The sequence below is a fragment of the Ostrinia furnacalis genome, unplaced genomic scaffold, assembly GCF_004193835.3.
Source record: "Ostrinia furnacalis isolate ACB-3 unplaced genomic scaffold, ASM419383v2 OfSCF6717, whole genome shotgun sequence".
Taxonomy (NCBI): Eukaryota; Metazoa; Arthropoda; class Insecta; order Lepidoptera; family Crambidae; genus Ostrinia; species Ostrinia furnacalis.
The window spans coordinates 102,497-115,823 of record NW_021136956.1 but is presented as its reverse complement, the minus strand read 5'-3'; the positions used below and the strand labels follow the sequence as shown (position 1 = coordinate 115,823).

At 42.3% G+C, this 13,327-nt stretch overlaps 1 protein-coding gene across 9 annotated transcripts in view; it reads right to left on the bottom strand.

Annotated features, from left to right (window-relative positions):
• Positions 1 to 1,291: 1,291 nt before the first annotated feature.
• The window catches only part of LOC114362758 (F-actin-monooxygenase Mical-like), a 36,919-nt gene continuing 24,883 nt past the window's right edge, over positions 1,292 to 13,327 (bottom strand). For 3 of the 9 annotated variants that reach the window (XM_028318278.1, XM_028318279.1, XM_028318286.1), the window contains 6 exons: positions 11,390 to 13,327; positions 10,755 to 10,805; positions 8,470 to 8,596; positions 5,793 to 5,957; positions 4,680 to 4,764; positions 1,292 to 3,532 (listed from right to left, as the gene is read on the bottom strand). The exon at positions 11,390 to 13,327 is cut by the window's right edge and continues 201 nt beyond it. In XM_028318278.1, the coding sequence (XP_028174079.1) occupies positions 3,496 to 3,532; positions 4,680 to 4,764; positions 5,793 to 5,957; positions 8,470 to 8,596; positions 10,755 to 10,805; positions 11,390 to 13,327 (2,403 nt within the window). In that variant the 3' untranslated portion in view covers positions 1,292 to 3,495. Of the gene's footprint in view, positions 3,533 to 4,679; positions 4,765 to 5,792; positions 5,958 to 8,469; positions 8,597 to 10,708; positions 10,806 to 11,389 lie in introns of those variants that run through there. The other 6 variants (XM_028318280.1, XM_028318281.1, XM_028318282.1 and 3 more) reach the window with 6 other exon arrangements.

The following is a 13,327-nucleotide window of genomic DNA, read 5'->3' as shown; positions in this document are numbered from 1 at the left end:
AAGACGGAAAATCGTGCTATGCTCCTCTCACACGTCATAAGAGGCGAGCGAGACATGTTTACAGTAGCCACGATTTAACACTGGGGTCCTGCGCAAGAAGTTTACATAATTTTGATACATAAAACATACAAAAAGTACCATATTACAATACAATGCAAGGTACAATTAAAGTAAATATTAGAAAAAAATTACATATTAGCAAGAAAAGCGTTCAATAGAAACTCAAACAGCTAATGAGGGTTTTCGCGAATGAAAAATCCGCCAGATGGCAATACGTAGACGCGAGGTCCAAATGCTGCATGATTGGTTATTTTTGACATGACATTGACAGATACGCAGCAGTCAGACCCCACATCCACGTCCTGCCATCTAGCGGATCTTCCATACGCGAAAACCCTCATTGAATGAATAAATTTCCAACCAGTTGTTTATAAATTTTCTTGCATTTGGCTTCTAAAGAGTTGATGACAAACATTGAAAAAGAAACAGCTACAGCATTCCTTCCGTACCACATTAAATCTGATCTGTTCTATCTTATATTATGTCGATTTGACGATTATGAATAAAATGTCCTCTGCATACACAACCCATTATACATCATACACATCGACATAACATGTATCTGAACAACATCGAATGCTAAATATTATTATTATTAATTAATTTGACGCGAAATCAATTTTTATTATTAATTATGTATAATAAAATAAGTTCTTTTATGTCTGCAATTCAGCATACTTTAAATTTGGCTGTGTATGTTTATAAACTTTTTTCTGTGTTTTATCTATGTACTCTTCAATGGCAAATGCATATACGAAAGACATTTTTATATTTAAAAATATAGCTGCCATATTCCATAATTTTTGTATACCTAGTTAATTTTTTCTCTAGTCAACTAATAAAAAATAATGCATGCGATAACACAGTAATCTACAACAAAACACATGATTACAATTAATATTTTTCTTTGTATTAAACGATTTCATTTCGTTTCAAGAAATATGTAATCTCAGATACAAAATATACTTTTCAAACTATCAAAAATATTTACGACCCATCCTTACTTCAAAGTAAATGGTGATAATCATCAAATCGACATGGAATCACGTTCTCTACACCGCTTATGCATACAAAAATATATGAAAATGTACACTTCCATACTCTTACGTCTAAAACAACATACAATATAGTATATTGCTTGTGTGAAAGGCCCGAAGTGCGCCTACCTCACAGTGGCTACAAACATGTATACACCGAGTGTCAAAGTTGAACATGCATACTTATTTTTGGGGAAGTTTAAAGTCATGACTTACGAGGATCTCAAATTATTTCACTGTCAAATTAACAATAACTGATTTGACAGAAATAGATGTCAATTTTATTTAAAAAATTCACTTCGTAAGCCCTTGTCCAGGAGAGCGAATTCGCCGCGAATGTCTTCGCGCGTAGAATCAAACACACGTTGGCGAGATACCAGCAGCCAATACATTGTGTCCCCAAGACTCGCGCGAGTTGAAAATTCGCATACATTACGCTCACGTTCGCGCGAAGACATTCGCGGCAAATTCGCCCTCCTGGACAAGGCCGAAGCCTCAAGTATTTCGCTTAGTATCACGACAAACGCACGTCCACTCGTAATAAATTATAAGTAACTCTAATAGCTGAAAGAAGCTAAAAAAAGTATAGTTTTAATATAAACGATAAATATAAATATGCCAATCAACAATAGTAATGTGTAAATAAACAAGGAGTCACTAAGTTAAATACAACATTCAGCAGTCTATGAAACCCTACCGTGTCCAAGGGCTGTAACAAATTAAATAATTAGTACCTTAATATATTATTTTTTACGGCCAGTCAAGTCCACCAGCTGACCACGACAAGTATAGAAGAGGGGCTTGTATACAAACCCAAAGAAAAACAAATATAATTTATACATGTTGGCCTTCAACACGAAGCTAGATAGCGAATTCAGACAACGAGTACTTTACCTAACTCTATACATTTACAGCAGATATATAACTATACAATAAAAGTATGTAAACTCATTTGGCATATCTAGCACACCGTTCGTACCCTTTTGGGATTTTTAAATATTATTTTGTGACATTTGTATCGCCGAGTCCACCCTCTCGCGAGCGCTGCGATGACCAACTTATAAATTAAATGAGTTTAATTACATTTAACTAATCTAACGTAAAGCTTTGATTACATAATGGGGTCTGAATTTGTTGGGTCTAATTAGAGTCGTAAATGTGTCAAAAAAAAAAGAAAATACATTTTGTGATCAACATTGTCAATAAATTGTACTCGTTTGAATTAAATCATACGATTTAACTAATATGTTAAATTAACGCTGATTACTTGTCTAACAATGATATTTCTATTTAGAACCATTTTGTTATAAAGTTATATTAAGTAAGTGATATTAATAAACTTTGAATAACAAACGTCAACGTCGTCTGCGAGTATTATAAAACAAAAAATGGCATCGCGTTCCAAGTTATATGAGTGTATAAAGCTTTAAATAAAAACATTTTTCTTACAAACTAATAAACATACGTGCAAAGGAATAAGTCACACGTGAACACGAGTTTCCACACCTATCATTTGTCAATGGAAATCAAACTTTATCATGTGGCGATAGAGCTTGTTTTCAATTTACTTACTAGGCGCGAGCACTGCACTGGACAATGAGGTACGAAAGTAATTTTTCGACAATGTATAGAAAAATTATTCGACATGCTACAAACTGAAATACGAAATATATCAAGTTTATGAGCCTTATTGATTAAATGAAATTTATAAACAATACATCTATGCGAGGAATTTTGATCAGTTGTGTATAAAAGTAAAAAAAAGAAAAAATATCAAATGATTATACACTTCGCGTCTATTTTGACAAACAATACCAATGATTGAATTCTGCGACAGCACGCCTTTTAAAAACCCAGCCTAAAGATGGTCGTGTGACAATTAAACCGAACATTCCTTAAAACTACGTCATCAGTTGCAAATATACAGGGTGTACTTACAGTACCACTTTTATGCCCGTATTGTAAAACTAAACTCATACTTGAGTATGAATCGTATTTTGGGTGTAGTTTTAGATTGAACATTTTTAGCACTACACTTTTTCCGTTCTTTTTATCATGTTTCCAGAGAAAATTGTATATTAACAGCTAATCACCCAATTCCAAGGAAATACTTGTTTGACTCTCACCTCCAAAAGAAAGAAGAAGCGTGTGATGTCATTGCAGATTTGTAACTATTCCTTTGCACGTACACAAAAGTATAGATTGAACTAAACATTTTAACACACCAATCGGTCACCTTAAACCTCCCGGTTTATATGTCGACAGCACGACGACCATTCTTCGAATATTTTTAGTTTTTAGTTACCAGTTGCTTCTCCGTGGGTGGAGCAATCGCCTGTAGTTGGAAGATAAGAACTGGAGTCGCGGGAAAAATTGAGGGTAGTTTGAGAGAGGCTTTTTAGTCGCCAACGCCATTGCCGGCGGCGCTGCGTCTTCTAGAAAGAGAGGAATTTAATTTAAAACGTGACGCCGATATTAAAATGACAAGAATAAATTATTTCATTTCAGATTTTCGTGTGCATGACTAAAGCCTGGTCCGTGAGCACGTAGAATCCCGTCCAATGACCCCAAGCTACCCATCCTTATCGCTCGCGCGTAATTATGTTGCTGTCGCGCTCGCACACTCACTGCGGGCGCGCGTCGCACAGTCGCGACAGCAATATAATTACGCGCGAGCGATAAGGATCAGGATCACGGACCAGGCTTTACTTATAAATAAATACACAACGTGACAAGCTATACAAAAAAACTAGACAATAATAGCGCTGGTAACCTAGGTACATAACAGGCAGACATAAATATAGCAAAAATTAAGAATTTACTCGAGGTAAAATCCACTGGGTTACAACTCAGAAGCATGTAATTATCTTATCCAATAACACTATAAGGTACTGTTAAAAAATTTGCCTTTAATGGGTTGTGTTATGGCGGTAAAGCTGGATTCTTAAGGCTGGTTTTAGAGTCACGCTGACGCACGCTGACAGCCGAAATGTATGAAGCGTCAGCGCCGAGCGATCAGCGTCACTCAGGAACGTTCCCTTCAATGACATACATATTGATCTGTCAGCGCCAACGATCAGCGAGCGGTCAGCGCGATTCTAAAACCAGCCTTAGAGAAGACTTGCAGCGGTGGGAGGGAACAGGCGCTGGGTATAGTCCCATGTTTAGGATTTTAGGCCCTAACACAAAGTTAATATTCCTTCGAAATAGAGCAACAACCACGAGCTGTCAAACGAACCGATTTTGGATGACACCGAATGTCATTTGCGTGTCAGTGGTCAGGATTATTGCACTGTTTTGTATCATTATTCAATCACCGAACCACGTATCTGAAGCACAATTTCTCATAAACATCCACCATTTCACTCGCAAAAAATCTGAAAAAATATCAGAGCTCATATTTTCAGCGTGCCAATAAGTGCTACCGAACCGTCAAATATTGCAAAAAATGGTTCTGTTTGACGTGACGGCGACGGCATCACGCATCTTTTTTTATCACACAGTGACAGCTCGCTCGCTCAGTTCTTTGTTGCTCTATTCCGCTAGGTATTAACTTTATGGGCCTAAAGTTAAACGACTTACCTGTCAGCCGCCATGAGCGCTTGGTGCGCTTCTCGCTGCGCTGACACTTGCACTAGCTCAGCCACTGTTGCTGCTTGCTGCTCAGCTGTGGAGATAAAACAAAAAACATGAGCATCATTTGAGTTTAAAAACCTTAACAAATATCGTAAGTCTTTCGCTCTAGTAAACTAAAAACATAGTATAAAATCGCAACAAAATCAAAAGCATATTTTAATTCATATTTTTGTAATTTTGATAAGTAAGATGACATTACGTGATAAAGAATGCGCTATGAATAACATACACGAATAAGAAGCTTCATTCAATTAGTTACGAATAAAATTCTACAAAATAGACATGCGCGTAATGCTGTAAAATGCATGGGATGTGAGTCACGATATGATTGATATATTAATATAATATTGTAATACACAACGTACCTTTTTCTTTCTTGCTGGCTGCATTTATTTCCTTTTGCATGCTTTATTACGATGTGAATCGTAGATGATGATGTATTTTCTTGGCTGATCCATAAAAACGTAACTTACTTGGTATTGGCCAAAAGGAGACAACAGGATATCAACATAACATGTTGAATTTACCATCACACTTATTTGCTACGCCATCAGAGATGCTGTTACTAAACAATTGTTGTTCGATGTGCACCTGCCCAAAGCTTCAATCACTACCAGAGTCCGTAGAGACTGTGTGCTTAGTGCGAGTTTGCATTGAACGTCGTCGCTAACGTTTGCGTCAAAAAATCTATGAAGATTTTAGTTGTTGAAAGAATCCGCTAGGGACGCTGTACAATCCGGCATGCATTTAAGGTAATTTATTACGCAGTCGCTTGCGAAGACGGTTGATGTAAGAGTAGGCGCACACCGTTGATTTTTAGTTGGCCGATAGTTGTGCCCGATTTTAAATTGTATGAAGAATCGGCCAAATCGAATCGGCGTAGTGTGCGCACTCCCATACATGCCCATACTGATCAACTGCCCGACTAAACTATCGGCCGACGAAAAATCAACGGTGTGCGCGCCTACTCTAAACTCGCACCAAGTCCCCTGGCAAGCTAAGAAAGAATTCCCGCAACTCCATCCAAGGACCTTCAGCTGCTTCCACAAGAGTTCTAACCTGACAGAGGGCGCGTCAGTCGCCTCTCAAGCCGGGCCAGGCGGCGGGCGGCGGGCTCGTCGCGCGGCTCCTCGCGGGCCCGCCGCTGGGCCACCAGCCGCGCCCAGCGGGCCTCGAACCACAACTGCATCGCGTCCCGCTCGTCGACGTCACCCGCGCTCGGCCCTAGTTAGCGCAAAGCATGCTCTACGTCAGTGTTTTTCAACCTTTTTCATGACGCGACCCCCCTAGCATGAACAAAATGAGCATCATTTCGATTTTTAGCTGTGAATGTAGATTTATAGGGCTAAGAAATCCTTAATACACAGTGCAAAAATTTTTGTTCTACGACAAAAATTGACGAAGTTATGGCCAAATTACTAAAAAAGTTCACTGACCGCCCGGCGCGGGGACGATGACGTCATTATATCCGATCCGAACGCTGCCGGCGTACTGCGTGGATAGAAAATATTTTTTTCTAGCCAAATTATCAGTTTTAGAGAAAAACTTGTAATGACATTTATTCATCAGAATAAAGTAAGCTATCGATAGGTAATTTTTAAAAATGGAAATTGTGAAAAATAACGCAAAAAATCCATACGCTCATACGATTCAATGGCACGCAGAGACGCGATTGGGGTCTCCGCGGTGGTATATTTGGCGATTTATTCAAATAAAGTGTACATAAGTGTTGTTAGAGTCATATCTTCTTCCAAGTAAAATATAAAAATGTATAAGTATTAATTTATTTACTTCTAACAATAAGGTATAACTTCTAACAATAAAACTATCCTATGTTCTTTCCCGGGACTCAAACTATCTCTATGCCAAATTTCATCAAAATCGGTTGCGAGGTTTAAGCGGGAAAGCGTAACAGACAGACAGACAGACAGAGTTACTTTCGCATTTATAATATTATATAGTTGGGATTATGTTCAATACAAACAATCATTAAGTTACACTCACCCCAACCCGAATCCTATGAAAATGTGGTTTTTGGACATAGCAATACTTATTTTTCACAATTTTTATTTTTAAAAATTACTGGTCGATAGGTTACTTTATTTTGAAGAATAAATGTTATTAAAAGTTTTTTTCTAAAACTGATAGTTTAGCCGGAAAAAAATATTTTCCATCCCATTAGTACGCCGGCTGCGCTCGATTCGGATATAATGACGTCACGCGGCCTTGCGTACGTTGACTTTTAGCGGCAAAAACGGCCTATGTTTATTACTTAATATCTTCGTAAGTAATGGTCCGATTTGGATAATTCAAAAAGATATATCTTTCTTATGTCTTAAAGATTAACGTAGATACTAGTTTTATTGAATTTTCTACAACAGTACTGATCCTCATTGTTTGCGACCCCCCGACCGTTCGCTTTTTTTTCATGCCTTTTACAAAGATGTTATAAGGAACAAATACTTCAATCTATACAACATTTATGCATTCGCATAATTAGATTTCGGATAAATCTAGCTTTTAAACTTCTCTGGTTTTTTTACTGAGGTAGTTTTTACGACCTCTCGCGACCCCCCTATAGAGGCTTGGCCCCAGGGGGTCGCGACCCACAGGTTGAAAAACACTGCTCTACGTTAACGCTAATGCGCAGTATGAGTGAGCCACATGACAATAGTGCGACTGGGTCCTTTAATGTCTTTGAAGATTTTGTAAAGTCTTACTGAAATCAAGTCTCCACACACGCAAAATCGTGGGTAACGTAATTTACTATAAATATAGAACGCAGTCGTACTTAGGTTAAAACAATATGCGCTGGCGCATGATTATGGCAATATTTGACTGTCATACATGATATTATGACGTGCGTGACGTAAAATAAATAATGCAATGATGCAAATGAAAATGTTAATGCTCTAAATGCAAAATGCTAATACGGATAAAATGCTAAAATGAGGTTGATTGATTTTGAGGGATTATTTATTGATATAAGCAGTATTTTAGACATCCTTTAGCGTCGTCTATTGTATTAATAACAAAAAGGCATAATTTATTTCAAGTGTAGTCCAATCTACAACATATTTCAGGTACCAAATTATGAGCAAGTTTCCTGGATTTAATTAGAACCTAAGTTGTGAAAGACGTAAGACACAACATCCACAGATAATTCGTTTTTTGTGGGTGATTAATGCGAGTACATTTATTACGATGAAGAGGTGTTTAGCATCAATAAGGGTTTTCGCGAATGAAAAGTCCGCCAGATGAGAATACGTAGACGCGAGGTCCAAATGCTGCATGATTGGTTATTTTTGACATGACATTAACAGATATGTCAAAATCCACCAATCACGCAGCAGTCAGACCCCACATCCACGTCCCTCCATCTAGCGGATCTTTCATTCGCGAAAACCCTCATTAGAACCTAAGTTGAAAGACATAAGACACAAAATCCACAGATAATTCGTTTATTGTGGGAGATTAATGCGAGTACATTTATTAAATGACGCGGTGTTTAGCTTCAAGTGTTAACCTTCCTCCGACAAGTTGTAAGTTTTTCTTCTAATTAATTTCGTTGCGGGTCCAATGACAGTTTAACTTTCCCCCGGGACCTTGACCTTCATTGGTTGGGTTTTTGTGGCGGTCAAGCTGTAGATCCTGGCTACACAGGAGTTGCAGTGGTGGGAACGAGAGGTGGGAATAGTCCCGTAGTTGTAAGTAATAAATTTGTTGGTGTCGATACCTGGCATCCTATGATGGTGCCGGCGTTCCACCGGCGGGCAGTAGGCGGCCGGCGGCGGCGGGACCGGCGGCGCCTCCTGGAGCGCTCCGGTCGACTTGTGTGCGGGCAGCCGTTGCGGCGGCGGCTCCTGTGTCAAACTCACACTTGACCGACGACTCTAGGTGTCAGACATCGTTAAAGCAAAAGCCCGGTCTGTGAGCACGTAGAATTTTGTCCAATGACCCCACGCTACCCATCCTTATCGCTCGTGCGCAATTATGTCGCTGTCGCGCTCGCACACTCACTGCCGGCGCCCACCGCACAGTCGCGACAGCAATATAATTACACGCGAGCGATAAGGATGGGTAGCTTGGGGTCATTGGACAAAATTCTACGTGCTCACGGACCGGGCTTTACCATCAAACACTATTGGTGATAGCCACCAAAGCTACATGACTCCTGAGTCCTAAGCTAGAAATTGGATACTCGTCACATTATGGTAAAACTATGATAAATTAAATAACCCAATAACAACTTTTGAGAAAACGAGTAAGACAAAAAACCATTACTTGGTCATTCAGTTATGAACTGCAGTAACTACTAAAAGAATTGATCGAAGAATTTATTGCATGCTGTATGAATGACTATTGATACTAGCTGCACCTAAATATTGCAGATTTTGATGATTTGAACTTTCAAATTTACTTTTTATTTAAAACATATCAACGAGTAGCGGGCTATTTTTAATATTTAAACAATTTCAGTAGACTAGCATGAAGTGCACACACTACAATTTAAAAGGATTAATAAACGAGCAATGCATTTCGTTATTTCAATTCTGTCATTCACAGAATGTTTTCATCTCAAAAACTATTTTTTTTATTAATTTGATATTATTTTTGTAGAATTGCCTACCTCCATTGAAGATTTTATAAGCCAATTTAAAATGCATAAAAACTGTAAAGCCTAGATTTCTTTAGCCAAAACAAAGATATAAAAGGAGTGTTCAAGGCGACATCTGTTTTTTCTGACAGGGTAAAAACTTATCCATCCAATACTGCTTACTGTATTTGCGGTTACTAGTTGTCGCCATTGGCGAATAAAGTCCTGCATTATACTCACCAGGAGGGCGCCACTGTCGAGTAGTCAGTGGCGCCATCTATAGTCTGGTCTGTGAGCACGTAGAATTTTGTCCAATGACCCCAAGCTACCCATCCTTATCGCTCGCGCGTAATTATGTTGCTGTCGCGCTCGCACATTCACTGCGGTTGCCAGTCGCAGTCACGACAGCAATATAATTACGCGCGAGCGATAAGTATGGGTAGCTTGGGGTCATTGGACAAAATTCTACGTGCTCACAGACCGGGCTTTAGTCAACGCAAACACGGTAGCTCTCTATGTAACCAAATTATCTTTGTACATTTGAACATTCCTTTATAAAGCGATAATTACATGCATTCTCCAAGACATTCTGCTTAAAACTAAGAGACAAATGAACAGTCGGAAGATGGCAGCCTCAGGAAGTGAGATTGTCTGTGGCTAGAACGAACAGCGGCTATGTGGTGGCAATGCTAGACGACACAGGAACTGCGTTGGCTATGGATCATACTCGTGTAGATTATAAACTTTATTAATTCCACTGATTTGAGATATTTTGATAGATTTGTGCCATCATATAGGTAGCATAACAGTTGAGGCTAACACATACCCACACTTAAGTAATATTTAAAAAGAAATTTTGACACCATTCCCCAATAATTCAAAATAACAACTGTTCTAAAAACACACTTCATTCTAGTCTTAAAAACTTAATTAATTTTAAATTACCTGTAAATTACTATTTTTGGTCGCATTGTAATTTAAAATTAGTTTCGTTTTGAAAGTTTTAAAAAGTACGTCAATTGATTGGTGGTGTCAACATGTCTATTCAGAATATACAAATCAGTCATAATAAAACAAATATGCAAACGCGACAAGCGTATACAGACAGATACAAATCTTTGCTTGAGTTATCGGCTCAACTCTTGCTGCGCGACCTATACCGTAGTCACAAAGCTTTCACTGAACTATTTTGAATTTGTTCTACTGTCAGTTTATCTGTCACTGTAGTAGTGACGTCTTCGCAAATCTAACAACAACAGTGTAGTGATAGATAGATATATTTTTTGTCAAAAAACTATTAAAGTGGTCGGACAAAGACAAGTTGCGATCCAAAGCCAACGATCCGCATGATCGACGCGTGTGCGAGCGAGACACGTACAATAGCTGTTGTGCGGGTGCGAGGGAGATGGTAGCATGCGACTCACGACATGGTACGATTCTCTTACGTGGCGCGACACTGCTGGATCCGAGGCCCACTGAAATTTTCAACTGTTGTTAGTCTACGTTGGGTGTCCACTACGTGAATTTTGATACTATTGAATTTAGACTGTAGCAATCCATATTGATGTTAAACAATAGTTATTCGAAGCACTGCCCTCATTCCAACTGTGGGACGGTGACTGTGACCACACTCAGCTGTCTCCACTGTAGATTTATAAATTAATAAATGGTAAATAGGAATCCAAATAGTTTTGGTGACTTTTTTTCTGTAATTGAATAAACTTAAATTCAGTAAGTGAAATAAAACTTTTCCTAGCAAAGACAAATGAAAATGGATTGTTACAGAATCGTCAGTGCCAAACCCCAAATAAATCTGCCAACTGGACACCCCTACTTAGTATTAGGTATTATACAACCACCCCCGTTTTAATAACATCGTTTAACTTGGTAACAATTGTATTATTATGTACAGTATTGACATTATGCAAACGATTCATAGTGCAATGTTCATTGCTTTGAAATCAATGGTATGGTATTGAGTATGTTGAATGGTGTGCAAAATGCGTTTTTAAGCTGTAAATTTCTTGCACTTTGATTCACTACTTGGAAGTATAATTACCTTTTGTCGAGGTCCGAGCCGCCTGTTCAGGTAGTTGGATATGCTCTTCATGATGCTTTTGTTTCGCCTCTCTCTCGCTAGTTCGGGGTCTGAGAAGGACGGGGTGACGGGGAGCGACATGAGCGGCGGCGCCGGTCGCGGCGGCGGCGGCGGCGGCGGCGGCGTGGGCAGCGCCGGCGGCGGCGGCACCGGCGGTGGAACGTTCGACATGGGGGACACCCTGGTCCTCCGCGTCGACTTTCTACTCGTCCTGGGGCCGCTGCCGAGCCGCTCCAGCACCAGGCGGCGCACCACCTCGGTCTGCTCCTCGCGCTCGCGTTTCAGCTCCTGCACCTTGTTGGACGTGTCCACCGGCGGCGGGCTCACGGGCGACACCGACCCCGAACTCATGTTGATGGTCAGCTCGATGCTCCGCGAGGGGGAGTCCGTGCTTCTAGAATTCGACCTATTGAACGTCTCGCTCGCCGACCGACAGATCGCCGGCGAGTACAGCCGAATCGTCGTCGGCGCGAACGCGATCGGCGAATTCGTCGAGAATAACCTAATCGTTTTCGGGGTTTCAGGTACTAATGGCGGGGAAACGGCGTCCGTCGATTCCGATCGAACGTTTCGATCCTTCGACTCGTTGTTGGGTTCCGTGTTGTCGAGCGGGGGCGAGGAGTCCGATATGCTGAGCGACTCCATTTTGAATTGTGTAACTGCGGTGTCTTCTTTACTTTCATTTTCCACTTTGGTGGTGGTTTCGCTTTTCGTGGGGCTGTCGGTTGATTTCTCGCTGGTTTCCTGTTCGATCGATTTGAGCAGCTGGGGCGATTTGAGTTCGTCAGCGGTCGATTCTTCGATATTGGTGTCGGCGACGGGGCTGGGCGTGCGAGGGGTCTCTCGGAACCCGCCGGCGTCGAGGCTGGGCTTGAGCACGGTTTCGGAGAAGCTGCGCTCGATGAAGTTCATGGAGCGGTCGTTGCCGGGCGAGTGCGCGTCGTAGTCGTCGTCGACGAGCTCCATGTAGCCGAGGTTGCGCGGCGCGGCGGGCGCCAGCGCGGGTTGCTCGCCCTCGTCGGCGAACTCGAAGTTCTCGAAGGCGTTGGAGTACACGACGCGCTCGGGGCTGGCGCGGCCGCACACGTGCGCGGCGATGGATACGTTCTTGGCGTCGTGCACCAGCTTGGGCCCGCTGAGCGCGCGCGGGGACCGGCGCCGGCGCTCGTCGCGGTCGTCGAGCGCGCAGTCGTCGAGCACGGCGCTGTCGGCCGCCCAGTCGGACAGCTCGGTCTCGGTCAGCGCGAGCGTGGTGGCGTCGCGGCCGGACTCGGACGACTCGGACTCGGCGGCGAGCACGGTCGGCGCGCTGGCGCTGGCGGTGGCGGTGGCGCTGTCCACCAGCATGAGGCTGTCGAGCTGGATGAGCTCGCCGCCCTCGTCGTGCACTTCAACGCGCGGCACGGGCTGGTTGGGCGCCGTCTCCGTGTGCGACGAGTCGTCCTCCGACAGCGAGTCCGACTCGAGCTCCGGCTCCGGTTCCGGCTCCGGCTCGTTCTTCTCCTCCGTGATCGGCTCGTCGCGCCAGTCTTTCTTGCAGAGGGGAGAGTCGCCTTTCGTGAGCAAGTCGACGGGTGCGATTTCGCATAGATTTTTAATGATGTCCGGCATCGGTTGGGATTTCTTTTCGTCAGCGGTGAAGTTGAAGGTGAGTATCGGTTTCTGGGGTTGCGGCGAGGGGGTGGGGGCGGGGTGGAGCATTTTTTGGAATTCTGTTATGGTGGATCGGAAGCTTTCCAGTTTGGTGTCGATTTGGGAGGTGGAGTCTGATTTTCTGACGGCGGGCGGGGAGGGTTCGCCGAGGAGGTACTTGCGTTTGAGTTCGAGCGCGCGCTTGGTGGCGAGGCCGCCGGCGGAGCGCGTGCGGCTGAGCGGGTAGTCACGTGACAGGGGGGCGGG